Raw genomic sequence first — 23578 nt, forward strand, 5'->3', positions numbered from 1 at the left:
ATTTGCCACCCTAAACCGTATAATGGCAGTGAATAGCTACTGGCGTCAAGCTTTAAAAAAGATTCAAAAGTATCACAGAACGATCCAATGCGATTACATGTGATGCGATGCATATGTTCCACATGTTCTGGGGTTTATGATTGGTTTGCTGAAAAAAAAAAAAAAAAAATTTAGGGCATGTCCACACTAATATGTTTTCGTTTGAAAGCATTTATTTTTCTCTCCGTTTTAGACTTCCGTCAACACTGAGACGTCGTTTTAAGTCAACCAAAACGTATCTTTTGGAAAACTCTCTCCAAAGCGGTAAACACTACAATCAGATTCACCAATCGGAATGAATTCAGTTAGATTGAAACAAAAGCTGTGCATGTACACAATGCATGGCGACTGCAAAAAGCAAAAGCTGAATCCCGGACATCGACGGCCGGACATGTCCGGAAAAGAGGATGGATACTCAGCTTTCTCCACAGAACAAGAGCCTGCTAGCTTAGCTTCCAAACAAAAAGATGGCTGACACTATGTATAATCCCAATCCTCCATAATGCATCCGTCAGTGTATTTAGTACCTTCGTCCTTATTTTCAAAATGTTTGATCTGTGATCAAAAAAATCTGTGATTGGTCTGTTAGCACATTAGGCCCAACCCCCAATGTGCTGCTTTGAAAGGGTGGGAACTAGTGCTTGTAGTCTTTACAGAAATCCCCCCTCATACACTTCCTCCTACAATGGCGTAAAATTACGTGTTTTTTTTTTTTTGTCACTTTTTTCATTTGACGTTTTGCGTCATTGTGGAAGGAAGTGAAAAATGTAAATAGCAGATTTCTCTCGTCTCAGGGGAAAATGAGAGAGTGTTGCACGACCATTCAATAGTATGACTGGGTTTCTAACAATGGAAAGCTAAATGGAAATAGGTGGAGTGTCCCTTTAAAAAATTCATTTCAAATGCAACGTTTGAGTTTTGACGCGTGCGGCGTTCCGTACAGCGTGGCACGGTTGGGTTAAAGCCCCGCATTAAAGCTCTAGACAAGAAAAAAAACACAAAGCATGACCTGCAGAGGGCGGGGTCTGCCACTAAGCCTGCTTCTGATAGGTCAAATACAACGCGGAAGTGTCTTCTGATTGGTCATCACCTTTTTTCTGACGATCACTTCAATCATTTGCGGTTTTAATTTTAATAATTTTCATCAGCAGCTATTCTATTTTACGTCCATAAACTCCTTTACTATGTTCATCTCATTACTAGTCATCAAAATGCTGTTCCCTGTAAACCCAGCTCCGCCTACGCGAGTTCGTATGTCGATGCGCGCGTCGCTTCCGGTTCCTTCTCTTCCGCGCGTGTGATCCGAGACCGGTCGCACATGTCCATCTGCGCCTCAATCCCAGAGATGCCGTCGCAGACCCTGCCCGAAGCCGAGCCCTGCACACAGATGGAGGATGTGGAGAACGGCCTGCTGCTGCTCAAGGTTAGCAACACACGGTTAATCATCTGTCGAATACACACGGGTACTCGAGCGCTTTCACGGAGAGACTCGCGCGGAGGCTGATGACGCAAGCAAACGCGCGTTCACATCACACCATCCCCACACTGACAAACTCTCGATAGATCATATCAGTGCTGTTACTGTTACTGCAGTGTTAAAGTGTGTTATTCCGAACCCAGACAGTGTACATGTGGGCTCACGTGTGTTAAAATACTGTGATGTGCGTCAGTGATGATCACGTGTGTGTGAGAGCTTCGTGAACATGAACACGTGTGTGTTGTTTTGCTAGTGAGCCGACATGCTAACGACACATCTGACGATACAATAATGCATTAATAATTCCACGTGAATGGAGAGGTTTAATCCAAGTCTTAATTTAGGCTTTTATGCGCATATAAACATTGATCAGTGAATGTACATGAGAAGCACATCAAACACAGTACAGTGAGGATCACACCTGAGAGCCAATGAGCTTCGGTCCCGCACATCACGTGACGCGCTCAGAATTTCACTCTCAATAGAAACTTCAATATGTAAAATGTTTTTCTGAAAGCAAGCATAAATAATGTATTTTAAATATGTACAGCAAATATTTTCTCACTAATAAAGTTAAGGAAGTGTCTTTCAAAATAATAAACACATTTTACCCTGTTAAATATTTTATGATTAAACATAATTAATATTGACTCAAGATTCTCATTTAACCAAGTTCACACAGAAACTGTGTATTCTTTATTTTGATCACGATTCTATACTGAGTAACTATGGACAAATATTGACACATTTATTAAAGATGATATATCCATAACTTAATATATTATATTTCATAAAGACTCGTGGACGCATTTGTGCGAGAGGAACTTCAGATGCGATGCTTATTACTTTCTTCTATTTTTCTCCAGAAAAAGAAAAAGAAGATGAAAGAGGTGTGTGTGGCAGAAGAGTGTGACCCACCGGCTCCTAAAAAGAGGAAGTCTGAGAAGCGTGTCGCGGAGACTCCAGACGAGAACGGGAACACGGACACACACATCAAGGTAGCGTTGCCTTTTTCCAGATTCGGACTTTAGCGCAGTTTTTTTTTTTTACTTTCTCGTAATTGTGACTTCCTCGCAATTCAAATTTTTTTTCTCTCAATTTTGAACTTTTATTGCAATCTGACTTTTTTCTTGTGACATTTTTCTTGCAATTATTACTTAAGGCCATTGCACACCGAGTCCGAAATTCGCATCCGAAATTTTCGCACGTTAAAAAAAAAATTCGACCTCACGTTATGTCAGTCACGCTTGCACACCGCCTCCGAAACTTTCGTCCGTCATAAAATTAATCGGATCGGGTTCGATTTTCTGCGTTTTTCGCATCCAGAGCCAGCATTTTGAGAGGTCTTTAGACACTTCAGGGCCGGGGGAGCTCGTCCTCAAATCATTGCACATATGCGCCGTGCTTTCAGTTTCGGTTTTCAATTCGATCAAGTGTTTATGTTCTCTTCTCTATATTGGATTATTAAATTAATAAACCTCCCCTTTCAATCAGATTGAAATTTAGGATCGAATAAGGTGTGATTGATTGCAGCCTATTTGATAACTAATGTATTATTTGGGCACAATATACACAATAACTAGCTGTTCTGTCTGCCCAGCGCTTCCAACGGGCCGCGCGCGGGTGTGTGTTTGTCCGTGTGTGTGTCCATACCTGGTCCATTTCAGACAAACTGCCAGTCTCCGTTCAGAATCGATTGGTTCACGGAAATTGGTGGTCTTGTTTTTAATATGTGGCTCCAGAATCGCTAGCAAAGCATCGAACTGTCCCACTGACATTCTGAGGTAAATTTTGAATCGCTCAGGATAAATTCGCAACTTCTTGATAAGGAACTCTCCTTCCTCTCGGCGCAATTTCAGGATTGGATGGACGTAATATTTTCTCTTTCTTCCCTTTTCAATAAGAGAGAGGGCAAAAATCATCCTCACTGCTTGACGAATCCATTTGGTATTTTTGCGTTTTTTCCCGCAAAGGTTTAAGAAATACGCAACGGACTCGGTGTGCAAGGTTTCTATGCGTGACGAATTTTTAAGCTGACGAACACGAAAATACGCATACGAATATTTCGTACTCAGTGTGCAATGGCCTTTATTCTCGTAATTGTGTCCTTCTTGCAGTTTCACAATTCTGACTTTTTCTTGTAATTCTTTTTTTTTTTTTGTAATTGTGACTTTTCCTCACAATTCAATTTTTTTTCTTGCAAATTTGAAATGTTCTATTAATTATGACTTTTTGTTACAATTGCAATTATGACTTATTTTTCGTAATTGTGACTTCCTCACAATTCATATTTTTCTCTCTTAATTTTGAGGTTTTATTGCGATTACGACTTTTTTCTCGCAATTATGACTTATTCTCGTAATTTTGACTTCTTGCAGTTTCTCAGTTCTGACTTTTTCTCGTAATTCTGTCTCACAATTGTGACTTTCTCGCAATTCAAATTTTTTTCTCGCAATTTTGAGATTTTCTCGTAATTATGACTTTTCCTCGCAATTATGGCGTATTCTCGTAATTGTGACCTCGCAGTTTCTCAATTCTGACTTATTTCATGCAACTTTGACTTCTTGCAGTTGTTTATTCACAATTCTGGCCTTTTTTCTAAGAATTCTGTCTTTTTCTCGTTATTTGACCTCGCAATTCTGAATTCTTTCATGTTTTGTTGAGAGTGGCTATGGCCTTATTTACTAGTTTATTCTGTGATAAATATTCCTGGTGTGTGTCCTTTACCTGTACAGAAGAAGAAGAAGAAGAAGAAGAAGGTGAAAGCAGAGGCAGAGAACGGCAGCGCGGATCTGACGGAGAGCGCGACACACACACACCTGACGGAGACCGCAGCAGATCCAGCACACACACACACACCGTCCATCGAGGACTCGGACAGCGACCGCGACACGGTGCGTTCACAGCTACTCTGCTGCTCTCAGTGTGTGTGTGTGTGTGTGTGTGTGTGTGTGTGTTCGCTGACGTGTGTGTGCTTGTTTCCACAGGAAACCCCAGAGCAGAAAGAAGGAGCTTTCTCCAACTTCAGGATCTCTCCCAACACCATCAAACTGCTGCAGGGTAATGCTAATCACACACACACACGCTAATCACGCAAACGCTAATCACACACACACACACACACACACATGTGCTAATCACGCACGCACTGATGTGCTGCAGCAACACCCACTGTTATCATGGTATTGTGGCAGAAATCTGGCAGATTCATATTGAACGTTAGTTATTATATTAGAGGGAGGCATTCCTGTGGTGTCGCCATCATGGAGGGTCAAGGGTTAATTATTACAGAATATTTATTCCCCCTATAATAATGAGGATGTGTCCACAGATGTTTCTGCGAAAGGAAATGTTCCCTTGCATCTCTAGAGACACATGTAATATTATTAGCATTAATGGTGATATTATTGTTATTATGATTAATGCTGAATGATGATGATATAATTATTATTATTAATGCTGAATTAATGATATTATGATTATTATGATTAATGCTGAATGATGATATTATTATGATATATCATATATCATCGCGCTCATGCTAAAGTGGTGATTTATATTGTGTGTTTCAGCGCGTGGCGTCTCGTACCTGTTTGACATCCAGGTGAAGACCTTTAACTCGGTGTATGATGGGAAGGATCTGATTGGCCAGGCCAGGACCGGCACCGGCAAGACCTTCTCGTTCGCGGTTCCTCTGGTGGAGAAGCTGCAGTCCGATATGGAGGACCGGCGGAGGGGCCGCGCGCCCAAGGTACCGCTCGCAGCACTGCATTATGGGTCACACACACTGTGCCGTCGTCTCCTGGAGAGGTGTGGTTTAGGGGTGCGCATCTCAGCCTGATCACACACACACACTGTGCTGTTATACCACTATACCTGCAGAACTACAAGATTCCTTAAATCGTCCTTCATTTTTCTGTCATATACACAAACCCATCTATGAACTAAACCTGCTGATCATGATGCAGGACCTGAGATGATCACATGACCACTTTCACTCATTTACTATTCATTAGTCACATAGAAATAGTGCAGATTCACAGATTTCTTAGTATCATCAAAAGACAAACTTGTGGATTTATTGACGTGATTAGATTTGTTTTCGTTACGTTAGCTTGGTCATGTGGGAAACCCGGTGAGTTACGGCTGAGTCTGTTTCTGCTGCTCACGCTCATCTGTGGTCACAGCACACCTCTGATGGACAAAATAAAACATTTCACTCAAAAAGTGCCCAGAATGCACAGAATATGCATGTCTGATGTGTTTAACAGGAGCTGTCAGACTCTTTATAGAAAATATGTATTGAAAATTGACCAATTTAAACTTGTTTTTTTGTTTAAAATCAGTTTCGGCAGGTCAAACTCAATGAAGATCTGAAATCGGAATCGGTGCATCTCAGTTAAATATGGTCGCATACGGACCTCACGTGGTGCATCCTGGGAGTTTCACATGTTGTTTCCACTTATCTCCCTGTCTATTAAAAAAATGTAGATGTTTGTTCGGTATAGATGCTTGTTTGCGCCTCAGAGTAAAACATTGAGACTTTATATCTCCCAAATGCGTGTTATGAAGTCAGAACTGCTTGATTTAAACATTCTGAGAAAAACTGGAGTTTATTTCTCTCGACTGTGAGCTTATCTCTCATAATTTTTACTTTAAAACTCGAAATTGTGAGGAAGTTGCAATTATCTTTGTTATTTTGTCCTTTGTGGTGTAAACAAGCTTCCGTATTTTGGTTCGGTTTGTTCTTCTGTGAGACGATTGCTCGTGTGTTTAAGCCAAAGCCTTTGGGTCAGAAGCTGTGTGTCTTGAGGAGAGTTGACCCGATGACTGTGTTCTGGCAGGTTCTGGTTCTGGCTCCAACTCGAGAGCTCGCCATTCAAGTGTCCAAAGACTTCAAGGACGTCACCAGGAAACTGTCGGTCACGTGTTTCTACGGAGGAAGCTCCTACAACCCGCAAGGTGGGCGTTTAATCGTCGTGATGTTGTTCAGGGCTGCGCGATATTGAAGTAAAGTGCGCTAACTCATGAAGTGATGTGATATGATAATGATGAAAGTGTGTAAAATAGACTTAAAATATATTCAAACTGATATAACCTACAGATGTGTTTCACATTCTTTTTCTGCCGAGTGTTTTACTGGCGCATGAGTGTTGCAACATCAGTGTAAACCTCGACTTCAGGGGTTAGCTGATCCTACATTAGGATTATTAAACAGGAACTGAATAATCAAATATAAATATAAAACACTGCTTAGTTTTCACTGTATGAAATAAAAACTGATTCTTATTAAAGAGTTATTCAGCCAAGAACAGAGTGATTTCTCTGTGGTTCCTGACCCAGTGATTGTAAGCTGTTGCGATAGGTGTATCACGATATATACATTTTGAGATTGTTGTTTGGGACACACTAATGAGGAACTGAATGATCAGTGATAGAAAAGTTTATAGTTGAGGTAAATATGATGAATTTGGCACCTGTAATAACTGAGTTGTGGTCCATCAGTGGAAGCGATCCGCAACGGCATCGACATACTGGTGGGAACGCCGGGCCGCATCAAAGACCACCTGCAGAACAACAAGCTGGACCTGTCCCAGCTCAGACACGTGGTGCTGGACGAGGTGGACCAGATGCTGGACATGGGCTTCGCCGAGCAGGTGGAGGAGATCCTGTCCGCCTCCTATAACAAAGGTGAGCTAGTCCTGCTGTTCACTGGCTACGGTTACATGCAGCCAAACGATCCGCTAGTGGTGGGATTGGCGGCTCAATCGCACGCCTTCATCTACCCGATTGAGCTCGACCCCAATGAGACGTCCATCGGATTGATAGGCGTGTTTATTCCTCTTCTAATCCGATCGAGAACATGAGAACCCTTGATCAGATTGAAAACTGAGAGGAACTGCGCATGTGAAATTATGTAGAAATGACTTGATGACCTAGAAATAGAGTAATTTTGTATAAAGGGCGTAATGTAGGGGTGTGACGGTTGTTATAACCGTGAGACCGACGGTTATAGTTCAACACTGTCATTAGAACTCTATAACCACCAAAACCATGTTATTAACATATCTTGCAGATAAGGTTATACTTATATCAGTGTTGGGGAGTAATGGAATACATGTTACGTATTCAGAATACAAATTATCAGTAACAATGGTCTCCACAGAACATAAAATATTCATTTGATTTAATGTTTTGTGTTCGCATTTATGAGGAAAAAACAATGTTACGGATGTGACCGGTCTGAAAGCGCCACTAAAAGACGTGACATATAATCACATCTCACAGAGTAAAGCGTTCACAGAGAGGACACACTCCTAGCGTAATGTAGAAATGACGATAATAAACGACCAGACACTGATGACGAGCAGAGGATGATTTAAAAATGTACAAATGACGTAGAATTGCCATAATGATGTAGAAATGGCATAAATGCATAGAAATTTCATAATTTTGTAGAAATGGCGTAATGATGTAGAATTGTCGTAAATATGTAGAAATGGCGTAATGATCTAGAAATGGCGGAATGAAGAAATGGTGTAATGATCTAGAAATTACGTAAATATGTTGAAATGGCGTAAATATGTAGAAATGACGTAAATATGTAGAAATTACGTAAATATGTTGAAATGGTGTAATTTTGTAGAAATGGCGTAATGATCTAGAAATGGCGTAATTTTGTAGAAATGACGTAAATATGTTGAAATGGTGTCATTTTGTAGAAATGGTGTAATGATCTAGAAACGGTGTAATGAAGAATTGGTGTAATGATCTAGAAATTACGTAAATATGTTGAAATGGTGTAATTTTGTAGAAATGGCGTAATGATCTAGAAACGGTGTAATGAAGAATTGGTGTAATGATCTAGAAATTACGTAAATATCTAGAAATGGCGTAAATATGTAGAAACGACGTAAATATGTTGAAATGGTGTAATTTTGTAGAAATGGTCGTAATGATGTAGAATTGGCGTAAATATGTAGAAATGGCTTAATGATCTAGAAATGGCGGAATGAAGAAATGGTGTAATGATCTAGAAATTACGTAAATATCTAGAAATGGCGTAATTTTGTAGAAATGGCGTAATTTTGTAGAAATGGCGTAAATATGTAGAAATGACGTAAATATGTAGAAATTACGTAAATATGTTGAAATGGTGTAATTTTGTAGAAATGGCGTAATGATCTAGAAATGGCGTAATTTTGTAGAAATGACGTAAATATGTAGAAATGACGTAAATATGTAGAAATGGCGTAATTTGTAGAAATGGCATAATGATCTAGAAATGGCGTAATTTTTTAAAACTGGCATAATTTTGTAGAAATGGCGTAATGATCTAGAAATTACGTAAATATGTAGAAATGGCGTAATGATCTAGAAATGGCGTAATTTTGTAGAAATGGCGTAAATATGTAGAAATGACGTAAATATGTTAATGGTGTAATTTTGTAGAAATGGCGTAATTTGTAGAAATGGCATAATGATCTAGAAATGGCGTAAATATGTAGAAATGACGTAAATATGTTAATGGTGTAATTTTGTAGAAATGGCGTAATTTGTAGAAATGGCATAATGATCTAGAAATGGCGTAATTTTGTAGAAATGGCGTAAATATGTAGAAATGACGTAAATATGTTAATGGTGTAATTTCGTAGAAATGGCGTAATTTGTAGAAATGGCATAATGATCTAGAAATGGCATAATTTTTTAAAACTGGCATAATTTTGTAGAAATGGCGTAATGAAGAATTGGTGTAATGATCTAGAAATGACAAATATGTTGAAATGGTGTAATTTTGTTGAAATGGCGTAATGGTCTAGACATTACGTAAATATGTAGAAATGGCGTAATTTTGTGGAAATGGCGTAATGATCTAGAAACAATGATCTATGTAGAAATGGTGTAATTTTGTAGAAAAAACGGCGTAAGAAAAAACGGCGTAGTAAAAAATGGCGTAATTTTGTAGAAATAGCGTAAAGGGCTGGGTATTGAGACAAATTTCACAATTTGATTTCGATTCACAAGCTTGCAATTCGATTTCGATTATGATTCGATTCAATATCGATTATTTAGGGTATCAGTTACAATAAATGGCAATTTTTCTCAAGGGAATCTCTTAACTAATGCTGTAAACTATGGTCTATATATAGTCTAGTTGTAGCCTATAGACTTCATTAGCCTAATATGAAGGTAATAATGAACTGTTTTGTAGCTATACAAACACTTAAATTACACTTTTATTTATTTTTATAATAAGAAGATTATATAAAATATAAACATTTAAATGGTGGCTGTCATAAAAAACTTTCCAGATTTATTCAAATATGCATTAAATATTGAAGAACACTAACGAGTGTGGACTAACGAGTTTATGTGGGTTTTCTGAGGTAAATATGACGCTACATTGATTACAAGCTGTTTAACTGACGTCTTTCCACGGTTGAAACGCTGATTGAGTGAATCAATGTGACATGATCCGGATTTGGATAAGTTGTACTCTATCTTTAACACACTTTCAGATGCTCATTCATGTTTATTTGGCGCTGTGACTGGTATTATTAAGCCGGAAGAGAGATCAGCGCTGCTGCTTCTCCAGAGCGATCTCACGCCACAGCGACAAAACGCTATTTATGTTTTTGAATTTCTAAAGAAAATGGACGTAATTTGAAAATTGAGACTTTGTTTCATATCAATAGTAACAAAGGACAAAGATTATTGCGATTTTTTAGATGCGCGCAGCCGCGATATAATGTCCCACTCATTCAAATGAAACAGGATGACTAATCGATTCTTGAGATTTAACACCGCGTATGCGGTGAGTGTTGCGGTGCGTATCCGGTACAGGAGCCGCACGCGCTAAAGTGCTTTCACATATGCTGCGTTTGCAGTGCGTGAGCTGTACCACAAACACATTTTTATTTCAAAATCAGAAGTTATGCAGCAATAGCGTGACCAGTGACCAACAGTCCTGTTATCCCAGTCCTGTTTTCACGTCCTTCCTGGCCGTTTTTTATAAAGTGATGTCCTGGTTTAAAAAAAAGCTGGAAAAGATCAGCTTTATAGCAAATAGGAGATGAGCAGACAAGGAGGATGAGGAGGAAAAACAGGATAAAGAGGAAGGAAACTAGTTCGTTTTTGTACGTTTGTGAGAGGTATTTTTGTTCAATTTGAAGGTATTTCTTTTAGTTAATTAATATTGATATATTTATTTTTCTAATACAGAAGAGACATTATTTTTTAATCATTATTTCATTCATTATTTTTTAAACCAACCTGTCATAATAAAACATGTTGAGTATCCTCTGAGAAGCCTATCTGATTTTGTGTCTTAATACAACAATTTTCTATCCACAGAGGGGGCATAGCCTATTTTAATTGTATTGAAATTAATAAGGCATCTTTGAGTAAACTTCGAGTATCATTTGTTTTCAGGGCCATGTGTCCTGGTTTTTGGTAATCAAAACCATATGCAGTAACTTTTTTTAAAATAAACTCTCTTTTACAAACTTGAATGGACGCATGCTCGTTTAAACACGATTTAAACAATTCCATGCATCACTTGTATATTAAGATGTCTTAAAGTAAAAATATGAAACAATTAAATACCTTTATGGAGAGATTACTACATTTTATTGAATTAAATGCATTTATCGTGAAACTACTACATTTCGAGGTCAATCTGAGTTCATTTTGACCACGAACCGTGCGCTGTCACTTTATTTCTGCGTTTGCAGCACAGCAGAAATAGACTCGGTACGGAAACGATCTCTGCACTGCTGTATACGCACCGCAACTGGAACGGATCGACGGACTGCATCCGCGTGCAGTGTGAAAGCTCTAACCTTTTAACATGGGTACGGAAAAAAATACGGACCGCATACGCACTGCAAACGGAGTATGTGTGAAACGGGCGTAAGAATCGATATCGGTTTGTAAAAATGAGAATCGATTAATATCGAGAAATCGGTATTTATCACCCAGCCCTAATAGCGTAATGATCTAGAAATGGTGTAATTTTGTAAAACTGGCACAATTTTGTAGAAATGGCGTAAATATGTAGAAATGGTGTAGTTTTTTAGAAATGTCATAATCTAGAAATGGTGTAGTTTTGTAGAAATGACGATGATCACTGTCTCCAAATTATGAGCAGAAATGGATAAATATTAAGTCTGCTGTTTTAAACCAATAAAGAACCAGTGTAGGAGAACAGTTACACATGTTTAGTGTTCATGTAAACGCTACGTTCGGTTTTAGCAATCGAAATAAATTCAGTCCGAAACAAAAGTTGTGTATGTAAACGTTAGCCGTTGAGTCCTATGAGAACTTCCGAGTGATTACGACTCTTCAGGAAGTGTCTTTGCGTTTGTGAACCGTATATTTGTGGTCTGTTCCTCTCAGATGCGGCGGAGAAACCGCAGACGCTGCTGTTCTCGGCCACGTGTCCGTCCTGGGTCTATGACGTGGCCAAGAAGTACATGCGCTCTCAGTTCATCCATGTGGATCTCATCGGGAAGAAGACCCAGAAAGCCGCCACCACAGTCGAGGTACCCGCCAACACATGACCTCAGCGGAAGCTGATTGGTCAGACCGGGGGAGATTATCAGTGTCTCGGGATGATTTTAAAGGACAATCTGGGATTTTATTTTTATTTTTAAATGATGTGACCAGATGTCAGTATTTATTAGAGAAACAACATCCGATACTAAAATAATTCTGAAATCAACACCTATATAGAAAACATGGAGCTGCTATAAAAATCCTTAATTTTATTAATGCCTGAAAACACTGATGCTGTTTCTGCAACATGTGTAATGAGATTTGATGAGTATGAACCGTTGGTGTTTCCTCCTCTAGGTGGCGTTTAACACACACACACACAAACTGATGAGACGCTGTGAAATGAACTGCAACTCATTCTTTTCACCTCGTCTGATGACTTGAATAAGTGAAGGTCTTTTTTATTTGACTTATTTGACCTTTGTCTTATGCACCCCTTTGTAAAAGGTGTTCGGAGGTCATTGGTTTTAAAGTAATGTTTGGAAAATAACAAAAGTTTAAATGAGGATTTTTTTAGACAAAGTAACTTCTATCAGCCAATCAACACCAGAGGCTGGCTTTATGCAAATTAGCTACAAACATACACATGTTCAGCAGGAAGTTAGCCTTAATTACTGATGACTCGATTCAGGAGTTGAGAATCGGTTCGGTCACTCCATCTCTCTGACCTCTGAACTCTGCAGACCGCACTTTACATTCACAAACCGCTTTATCACACTCTACTCAGGAGGAAATATCTGCAAAGCATCATGGGGGTTGTGTTTAATAAAAAGCTCTTGTCTGTCGCGCAGCACCTGGCGATCGCGTGTCATTGGTCCCAGCGGGCGTCGGTCATCGGTGATGTCATCCAGGTGTACAGCGGCAGCCACGGACGAACCATCGTCTTCTGCGAGACCAAGAGAGAGGCCACCGAGCTGTCCATGAGCACGTCCATCAAACAGGTGCGCCCGCAGCACGCCAACACACCTCACACACACACACACACACACAGCTGTGCGTCTGGTGTGTGACTGTGGCTTGTGTGTGTTCAGAGTGCGCAGACGCTGCACGGAGACATCGCCCAGAAGCAGAGGGAGATCACGCTCAAGGGCTTCAGGAACGGCACGTTCGAGGTGCTGGTGGCCACTAATGTGGCGGCGCGCGGGCTGGACATCCCTGAGGTGGACCTGGTCATCCAGTGCTCTCCGCCTAACGTATGACATCATCACGCTCGACACCACTGCAGCTCGTAGTGCACACACACACACAGTGTAGATCTTCCCCATCGTACTAAACAATAATAGATATAGCTGTTGTTTTTATCAGTCCGCACAGAGGAGTGATGTCACTGCAATCTTAACCCTTGTGCATCAATTAAAAAAAGTTACACATAGGTAAAAAGAGGACAAATATGTCCATGTCAAAAAACTGTCATAAAAATGTGACGCTTTGGAGCACAGACTTAAGTTTGGTATCATAAAGAAGACCCTTTGCAGATTATTGCTGAAATAAAAAAATAATAATAATAATAAGTAAATCCAAAAAAAGTTAAATAGGTATAATTTAATGAAAATTATTTATAAAAAATATTTCATATAAAATATATATTTTATAAATCAGGTTGAACTCAAAACTGCAATAAAATCAAAGCCATAAATCTAAATAGGTTGTGTTCCAAATTTGAGGATGATATGTCAAAAAATGAGCGTTCGGTAACAGTTTGTTTGGGCGTAGTAACATATTTTCCCCATTGGGTGGCAGCAAAACCCCACTGGAGCTCACAGTGAGTGGATTTGAATTTGCAGTTTTTCTCTCTCAGTATTACAAACACACACGCGCACACACACACATATTTTTTTATAACACACATACTACATATCACCACACTCTGACATCCATACCAACACACACACACTAATGTCGTTGCATAATTTATCCAGTTTGCTCTATAGTATGCCGAAGCAAAAACAGGAATAAAGCGATATTTGTTTTATAGGCCAAACTTTAAAAAAATGGCACCATCTGATAAAAAATAGTTAAAAAAAAAAAATTTGAAGCCTTGCCATCAGAATGAAAGCCTCTTAACAAAGATTGCATAATTTTATAGTTAGCTGAACCGGGGATTAAAAATGGCAGTTTTAATGGGTTTCAATGGGGACATTTTTGTCCAAAAGGTGCTGAGAGGGAGTATTTTTTGTACCTATTTTTTTTTTTTAAGAAAATGACGGTGAAATAGTAAAATTCCAATAAAAATACACACCTGTGCCAAGTTTTTTGCAGTTAGCTTTAACACAGGCAAAGTGATCAAAAAAACAAAACTGAAAAGGACAGAAATGTCCATAAGGATGCACAAGGGTTAAAGGATGTTTGGTTTTCTTCAGCTGATGAATAATAGAACCAGAATTGAACATTTAATGAGGCCGATGACAAAACTTTGGTTGTTTTTATTGTATTTATTTGACGAGTGTGATCTGCGCACGCAGGACGTGGAGTCGTACATCCACCGGTCGGGCCGCACGGGCAGAGCCGGCAGAACCGGCGTGTGTATCTGCTTCTACCAGCGCAAGGAGGAGAACCAGCTCCTGTACGTGGAGCAGAAAGCGGTGAGACCCCATCCTGTACTAACAGGAAGTGGAATGTGTGGTCAGACCGGCATGAAAAGGACAACAGCGAAAATGTCCAACTTAACAAAATATTCCTAATGCGGTATTTACCCAGAAACCCTCCTCAAGTTTGAAGTCGAATTATTTAGTTTGTGTTAATATGACCGTAGTTATTTTTTTAAGGACAATGTTAAAACATAAATGTACACAAGTGCACTGGTTCAAATTATTCATTTATATATTGGTACAAGATGTTATTTAATATATTGGTAACATGTTATTTAAAAAAAAATCCTCAAAGATTATTTCACTTAATTTTTACATTTTTTTCTATTTTTAATGCAATTTTTTTGGAGATTGGTTTTCTATTTTATTTACCTTTAAATTGCTAGATTTGCTCAATAAATAGTAATTTAAGCACATCATTCAAAATAACTCACAATTTAATTTATAACTCTTAATTCAGCTCTACACGTCTGACATTGAGTCTCTGACGTCTTGTGGAAATATAATAATAATAGCACATGATATTTGACGACTCTAGATGGGCGTTTATCTCTATATGCAGATGAGCTGTCCCGCTGGGTCCTAAAGCCGGTTCCTGCAGTGTATTCACACACACACACACACACACACACACACGTGTAGACTTCAGTGTTAGTTTGAGTTGAGCATTTTTAGGTTTTTCTGTGTTTCTTCCGTTCATTCCTAAGGAAATTTGCAACCACAAAACTCCTCGAATCCATTACATTTGTTTAGTTTTTTTGCATTTGTGGTTCAAGAGTGATTTAAAGGAACGCTCGATTAAAAAGTTTCAGGTACACTGGATCAGATTTGTCATGTAAATATTAGACTCTTATTATGGCGTCATTGTTCTAAAGGATGTTTGTTTACTGGGAAACTCTTGTTCTCCTCTTCAGGGAATCAGCTTTAAACGGGTCGGCGTCCCGACGGCCAATGACATCGTCCAGTCCTCCAGTAAAGACGCCGTCAGGTCAGAGGTCACACATGATGCTCTTAGTGTTTGATGATCTGACACTTGCTTTGCAAACCCAAGTGTATTCAGACTCCAACATCTGTCACATGATCAGTTTATTCGCTCGAGTTTAGAAACATGAGCAGAACTCAGTTCTCAGATCAGTGGATATTGGACTGGTTTTGTCCGACATGAGTTATGTTTTATATCTGTCAGCTGGTAAATTAAACTCCACATTTAGATAATACCAGTTTAGCTCAACCAGTGACCAAGCAATGCTTCATGTTGTTCAGTGTGTGTGTAAAAAGAGCATTAGCACTTCCAGAAAACACACTTCAGCAGAACATCATCAGATGTAAGTGGAGGAATCAGTTTTGTCCCGGATGTGTGTGAATGTCACTGGTAGTCACTGTGTGTGTGTGTGTGTGTGTGTGTATCGCTCAGGTTCCTGGACTCGGTCCCGGCGTCTGCGGTGGAGTATTTCCGCGCGGCAGCTCATGAGCTAATCGAGACGCGCGGGGCGGTGGAGGCGCTAGCAGCTGCGCTAGCTCACATCTCAGGAGCCACGAGTCTCGAGCAGAGGTCGCTCATCAGCTCCGACGCTGTACGTCTCACACACACACACACACACACACACACACACACACACACTATATCAGTGCTCTCATTCGGAGAGTGTGTGAGCGATCGAGTTTATACCTAACGTCATACAATTATACAACAAAACACAGTTTCAGCTTCTGTTAGGTTAGATTGTTCTAAACTATGTTTTTATTTTTTTTTAAACTGTTTTTTATTTTTTTATTTACAATCATTTAATCTGTATATTGTGATGTCTTTCTAATTATTGTATGTTTTCCAAGCTTTGGCAATATTGTATGATTTACAGTCATGCCAATAAGAGAGAGAGAGAGAGAGAGAGAGAGAGAGAGAGAGATCTCCCAGTGTGTGTTCTGACTGGTGTGTGTACTGGTGTGTGTTCTGACTGGTGTGTGTTCTGACTGGTGTGTGTTCTGACTGGTGTGTGTACTGGTGTGTGTTCTGACTGGTGTGTGTACTGGTGTGTGTACTGGTGTGTGTACTGGTGTGTGTTCTGACTGGTGTGTGTACTGGTGTGTGTTCTGACTGGTGTGTGTACTGGTGTGTGTTCTGACTGGTGTGTGTACTGGTGTGTGTACTGGTGTGTGTTCTGACTGGTGTGTGTACTGGTGTGTGTACTGGTGTGTGTTCTGACTGGTTCTGACTGGTGTGTGTTCTGACTGGTGTGTGTTCTGACTGGTGTGTGTACTGGTGTGTGTTCTGACTGGTGTGTGTTCTGACTGGTGTGTGTTCTGACTGGTGTGTGTACTGGTGTGTGTTCTGACTGGTGTGTGTACTGACTGGTGTGTGTACTGGTGTGTGTACTGGTGTGTGTTCTGACTGGTGTGTGTTCTGACTGGTGTGTGTTCTGACTGGTGTGTGTTCTGACTGGTGTGTGTACTGGTGTGTGTTCTGACTGGTGTGTGTACTGGTGTGTGTACTGGTGTGTGTTCTGACTGGTGTGTGTACTGGTGTGTGTACTGGTGTGTGTTCTGACTGGTTCTGACTGGTGTGTGTTCTGACTGGTGTGTGTTCTGACTGGTGTGTGTACTGGTGTGTGTTCTGACTGGTGTGTGTTCTGACTGGTGTGTGTTCTGACTGGTGTGTGTACTGGTGTGTGTACTGACTGGTGTGTGTACTGACTGGTGTGTGTACTGGTGTGTGTACTGGTGTGTGTTCTGACTGGTGTGTGTTCTGACTGGTGTGTGTTCTGACTGGTGTGTGTACTGGTGTGTGTTCTGACTGGTGTGTGTTCTGACTGGTGTGTGTACTGGTGTGTGTACTGGTGTGTGTTCTGACTGGTGTGTGTTCTGACTGGTGTGTGTTCTGACTGGTGTGTGTTCTGACTGGTGTGTGTACTGGTGTGTGTTCTGACTGGTGTGTGTACTGGTGTGTGTTCTGACTGGTGTGTGTACTGGTGTGTGTACTGGTGTGTGTACTGGTGTGTGTACTGGTGTGTGTTCTGACTGGTGTGTGTACTGGTGTGTGTTCTGACTGGTGTGTGTTCTGACTGGTGTGTGTTCTGACTGGTGTGTGTACTGGTGTGTGTTCTGACTGGTGTGTGTTCTGACTGGTGTGTGTACTGGTGTGTGTTCTGACTGGTGTGTGTACTGGTGTGTGTTCTGACTGGTGTGTGTACTGGTGTGTGTACTGGTGTGTGTTCTGACTGGTGTGTGTACTGGTGTGTGTTCTGACTGGTGTGTGTTCTGACTGGTGTGTGTACTGGTGTGTGTTCTGACTGGTGTGTGTTCTGACTGGTGTGTGTACTGGTGTGTGTTCTGACTGGTGTGTGTACTGGTGTGTGTTCTGACTAGTGTGTGTACTGGTGTGTGTTCTGACTGGTGTGTGTTCTGACTGGTGTGTGTTCTGACTGGTGTGTGTACTGGTGTGTGTTCTGACTGGTGTGTGTTCTGACTGGTGTGTGTACTGGTGTGTGTTCTGACTAGTGTGTGTACTGGTGTGTGTTCTGACTAGTGTGTGTACTGGTGTGTGTTCTGACTGGTGTGTGTTCTGACTGGTGTGTGTTCTGACTGGTGTGTGTTCTGACTGGTGTGTGTACTGGTGTGTGTTCTGACTGGTGTGTGTACTGGTGTGTGTTCTGACTGGTGTGTGTACTGGTGTGTGTTCTGACTGGTGTGTGTACTGGTGTGTGTTCTGACTGGTGTGTGTACTGGTGTGTGTTCTGACTGGTGTGTGTACTGGTGTGTGTACTGGTGTGTGTTCTGACTGGTGTGTGTACTGGTGTGTGTTCTGACTGGTTCTGACTGGTGTGTGTTCTGACTGGTGTGTGTACTGGTGTGTGTTCTGACTGGTGTGTGTACTGGTGTGTGTTCTGACTGGTGTGTGTACTGGTGTGTGTTCTGACTGGTGTGTGTACTGGTGTGTGTACTGGTGTGTGTTCTGACTGGTGTGTGTACTGGTGTGTGTTCTGACTGGTGTGTGTACTGGTGTGTGTTCTGACTGGTGTGTGTTCTGACTGGTGTGTGTTCTGACTGGTGTGTGTACTGGTGTGTGTTCTGACTAGTGTGTGTACTGGTGTGTGTTCTGACTAGTGTGTGTACTGGTGTGTGTTCTGACTGGTGTGTGTACTGGTGTGTGTTCTGACTAGTGTGTGTACTGGTGTGTGTTCTGACTGGTGTGTGTACTGGTGTGTGTTCTGACTGGTGTGTGTACTGGTGTGTGTTCTGACTGGTGTGTGTACTGGTGTGTGTTCTGACTAGTGTGTGTACTGGTGTGTGTTCTGACTAGTGTGTGTACTGGTGTGTGTTCTGACTGGTGTGTGTACTGGTGTGTGTTCTGACTAGTGTGTGTACTGGTGTGTGTTCTGACTAGTGTGTGTACTGGTGTGTGTTCTGACTAGTGTGTGTACTGGTGTGTGTTCTGACTAGTGTGTGTACTGGTGTGTGTTCTGACTAGTGTGTGTACTGGTGTGTGTTCTGACTAGTGTGTGTACTGGTGTGTGTTCTGACTAGTGTGTGTACTGGTGTGTGTTCTGACTGGTGTGTGTACTGGTGTGTGTTCTGACTGGTGTGTGTACTGGTGTGTGTTCTGACTGGTGTGTGTACTGGTGTGTGTTCTGACTAGTGTGTGTACTGGTGTGTGTTCTGACTAGTGTGTGTACTGGTGTGTGTTCTGACTAGTGTGTGTACTGGTGTGTGTTCTGACTGGTGTGTGTACTGGTGTGTGTTGGCAGGGCTTCGCCACCATGACTCTGAGCTGCTCTCAGGAGATGCACAACATCGGCTTCGCCTGGCGCGGTCTGAAGGAGCAGCTGGGAGACGAGATCGACGAACACATCCGGCGGATGACCTTCCTCAAGGGCAAGAAGGTGCTCACACACTCTACACACACACACACTAAACACACTCCACACACACTCCACACACACACACTTCACACAGTGATAGTCTCAGATGCAGAATGGAAAAGTATGGTCGTGTATAAAGTATAAAACTGACTTAACACCCAGATGGGGTCACTGAAGGGTCACTGAAGGGTCACTGTAAAACACTCCACATCACAGGAGAGTGTAGACGAACTGAATCCACACGAGCCTCGGCGCTCTGGAGCTGGAGTGGAAAGGTCTTGGTTTTCTGCATGGGAAAGATGCGGTGTGTAACGTGTGTTTGTGTTTGTGTTTCTCTTAGGGTGTGTGTTTCGACGTCCCGGCCGCTAAACTGAAAGAGATCCAGGTATGTGTGTGTGTGTGTGTGTGTGTGTGTGTGTGTGTGTGTGTTTGGAGTCGTTTGTAAAGCGACTCGATGGACGTGTCTGTACAAACGTCCAGCTGATCCCGTTCCCCAAGCCACTCGCTCTCGGGTTTCACTCAAGCACACGTGTGTGTGTGTGTGTGTGTGTGTGTTCGCTGACTCGGCTTGTTTCTGTCGGTGTTCATGACAGCAAACTTTGATTTTAGTTTTTGTCAGTCCTTTGATTAAAATGCCCTTGATCTCAGGAGTGCGAGATATAAACATGCAACTCTGAGATGAAGTCAATAAAACTCCACAGTTATCTTTTAAAGTGTGTTATTCTGTGGCGAAACCAGCTTCCCTCGTTTCATGACTTTCCAAAAGAGGAAACAAGTACAGAGAGATCGATTACACGATCAGAAGAGACAAAGATGACACATTTAATACCAAGCTATTAAAACAAAGTATATTGTTATAAATGTGTATATATTTTAGTCATCTGAATTGTTTGTTGATGTTATTCAAACGTGCGCATCATCCACACACACACACACACCAGTTCTGGCCAATTCCCCCCACCAGACATTTCCGTCTAGTTTATCCGTTGATGAAAATGTCAACTGGTTTTTATTTAGTCCTCGTCTTGTCTTCGTCTGTGAAAAGGTTGACTAAGAGATAAAGCTATTAAAGGTGCAGTGTGTGATATTCAGGAGGATCTGTAGATATCATGAACACAACTGTGTGTTCAGTGGTGTGTAAACGCCTTGCATGATGAACCGTTATGTTTATTAGCTTATAATGAGGCGTTTCTCGCTACACACACCGCAGGTCCACTGACATCCACATGTTTCTACTAGTGTTGCTACTTCAAAAGTATCGTGATTCTCGGAGATTGAAAACCTCACGATACCTAAATTTATCAGTATCGATACTAATAATGTCGTGAGGCTAACTCGATAATGTCGTGAGGCTAACTCACGGCACACGTGATACTGTGGCCGCGGTCAGTGGCAATCCGGAGCATCGGGACTGTTCCCGGTGGGCCGCTAGTGTTTCGAGGCCGCGAGGGCCGGTCTGATAGTTATACATTTTAAGTTCTTAGCAACACAATCCGGCGGACTGGTGTGCGGCCGCTGCCCGCGCGCGTCCGAGTGAAGATGGTGCGCGACTGCGCGAGCTGCAGAAGAAACTGTATCCACGCAACTGATTGCAGCGAAAAAGAGCGATCCGCTTGATTTAAAAAATGACAGATTTTAGCGTTAGATCTCGTGTTTAATAGCCAACTAAATGAATGCTCTGCTAGCATGTTTTATTTATTTTTGTATTAGGTGTACAACTTTCAACCCCAACTTTCATAGATAGCATAAATAATTTGCAAGCTGCTAAAATAAAGCATACAAAACATCAGCTAAAATGATCTATCGGCTACATGATTATAATCAGAGCGTGAGCATGTGTGTCAGTGACTTATTTATACGAGGTGATTTCAGCATTAAAGAGCAGACCTACAGGAGCTGCATGTGAAACACATGCCGAAAAAGTATCGAAATCGCAATTCTTGACTTGGTATCGGTATCAAAACAATAATTTTGGTATTGTGATAACACTAGTTTCTACGGTGGCCCTGAGTGGACACTCGTTTCGTCACTGTTGTTCTTCATGATAAAAAGTCAGAGAATAAAACACTCACCCAATGATGAACAATAACTATAATATCCGCAATTACGTCGTTTTGCTGAATAATTAAGTAAACCTTATTCCTTAATTTATCTTTGTAAAGAAACCTCATTGTTTAACTGGCTACTGACGACGACAACACTTCCTGTCGGCCACCGTAACTTCTGTTAGGTGCAGTTCACAACCTCACCACTAGATGCTGTTTAACATACACACTGCACCTTTAACATTGGCTCTGACTGGATCTCGTCCCTGACGAACATTTACGTCTAGTTTTTTATTCGTTGATGAAAATCTCAGCAGGTTTTTGTCATTCAAAACTGGTTTTAATTTAGTTCTCGTCTCATTTTCGTCTATGAAAAAGAATTTGTTGACAAAAATGATGCAGAAAATGCTTGTTCAAGGAAATGAACGCTGTTTTGTGTGTGTGTGTGCAGGATAAATGGCAGGACGGCCGGCGCTGGCAGCTCTCCGTCGCCACAGAGCTCCCCGAGCTGGAGCAGAACCCTCATCTCACGGGCGAGCGCACGCCGGGGGGCTTCGGGGGCCGAGGGGGACGAGGAGGCTTCGGGGGCCGAGGAAGAGGAGGACGAGGACGGTCGTTTGGCTCCAGGGGCGGCGGTGGCGGCTTCGGCGGGAAGCGGGGACGAGGAGGTGGTCAGAAACGCAGCTTCAGTCGGGCGTTCGATTACTGATGGACTAATGGTCCGACAGACTGTCCTGTTTTTACTGCCGTTTCATTCATACTCACTCTCGCTGGAGCGTGACGGCCCATGAAATACGCTGATGGCTTTTACTTGCAGTTGTGTCGTGTATATGATGACTTCCACTGATATTAAAGTGGTTGAACTGCAGCACGACTGTTGGTTTGTGTGTTTGGCTCGGGAGGGCCGGTTCACTGACTCGCGCTCTAACATGGGCTTCAATGAAGTGCGACATTGCAAATCATTTTTTTACTGCCGAGACTGAATCATAATTATTTTACAGTCAATCCTATGGAAGCTTGTTTCCACCGTGGAAATAAAATTTCAAATATATTTTTTTCTCGCAATTCTGACTTTTCTAATTCTGACTATTTTTGAGTTTGTCACAATCCTAATGGTGCGTTCACACCGGACGCGAATGATTTCAATGTTAAGTCAATGCAAAGACGCGTTACATGTGTAAAACATTCCTGCGGCACGAATGAGGCGTAGAGCGCGGCACGGTAGACCTGAATATGCCTCATTAGCTCGTCAAGTTCGCGAGAATTGAGCATCTGGCGCATTAAGCATGTTAAGCGCGAATGATTTCATTAGTGCTATTTGTGCATTCACACGTTTGATGTGAATTCGAAGTTGAAAAATCTGAACTTTGGCGTCAATTCGCACCACGTTAACCAATCAGGAGCCTAGCTGCTTGCTCACTTGAAGAATCTGGATGCTTCAATAAATTATTTTGTAATATGACTAAATGCATGGTGTGTTTCTAATGCATAACAAAGCAAATATTTTATCACTTAACTTGATTTCAATATACAAGACATGTTTATTTTGTATTGAATGTTATTCATTCCATATGTAGATTATATTAAATATTATTATGATGTGAAGACAACCGAAATCACAGGACAGTTGAATAACTTTTGGAGGCTGGCTCTATCATCAAAACAAACATAAATGACAGATTAGATGGATGAAGGCAGGGGTGATCTTCGCTCCGATGCGGGACAACAGGTCGTCAAACTGGGCGCGGGACAGGCGGAAGTACCGCTGACAGCGGCCGTCATCCAGCACAGCTCCTGGAGCGAGCAAATGGTGAAACTCGCCAAACGGTTCGCCTCCGAAGGGTCCGGTGGACTCGAATACGGCGGCGATGATCCCCACATCACTCTCCAGAGCAAAGAGCGGTGACTCTCTCAATGAATGCTCCATCAACAGAAAAAAGATGGCCACCAACGGGTTTCAATTCTGATTCTGAAGTGCGTCAAATTTGCGTCTACCGCATCCAGTTTGACACGCTT

The 23578-nt window shown here is 41.5% G+C and overlaps 1 protein-coding gene across 2 annotated transcripts; it reads left to right on the forward strand.

Annotated features, from left to right (window-relative positions):
- Positions 1-1304: 1304 nt before the first annotated feature.
- Positions 1305-23029, forward strand: ddx21 (DExD-box helicase 21). 2 transcript variants are annotated; one of them, XM_089117375.1, is made up of 16 exons: positions 1305-1462; positions 2383-2514; positions 4252-4410; positions 4504-4576; positions 5089-5267; positions 6361-6478; positions 7022-7207; positions 11915-12060; positions 12865-13014; positions 13105-13266; positions 14536-14655; positions 15576-15649; positions 16076-16235; positions 19404-19538; positions 19858-19902; positions 22014-23029. In XM_089117375.1, the coding sequence occupies exons 1-16, from the start codon at positions 1358-1360 to the stop codon at positions 22269-22271; spliced, it is 2202 nt and encodes a 733-aa protein (XP_088973501.1). In that variant the 5' UTR covers positions 1305-1357; the 3' UTR covers positions 22272-23029. The 2 variants fall into 2 exon arrangements, with proteins under 2 accessions (XP_088973501.1, XP_039546476.2); XM_039690542.2 differs by having other exon boundaries at positions 4255-4410; positions 22014-22613.
- Positions 23030-23578: the final 549 nt, after the last annotated feature.

This window comes from Pimephales promelas, chromosome 11 (genome assembly GCF_988280905.1).
Source record: "Pimephales promelas chromosome 11, fPimPro1.hap1.1, whole genome shotgun sequence".
NCBI lineage: Eukaryota > Metazoa > Chordata > Actinopteri > Cypriniformes > Leuciscidae > Pimephales > Pimephales promelas.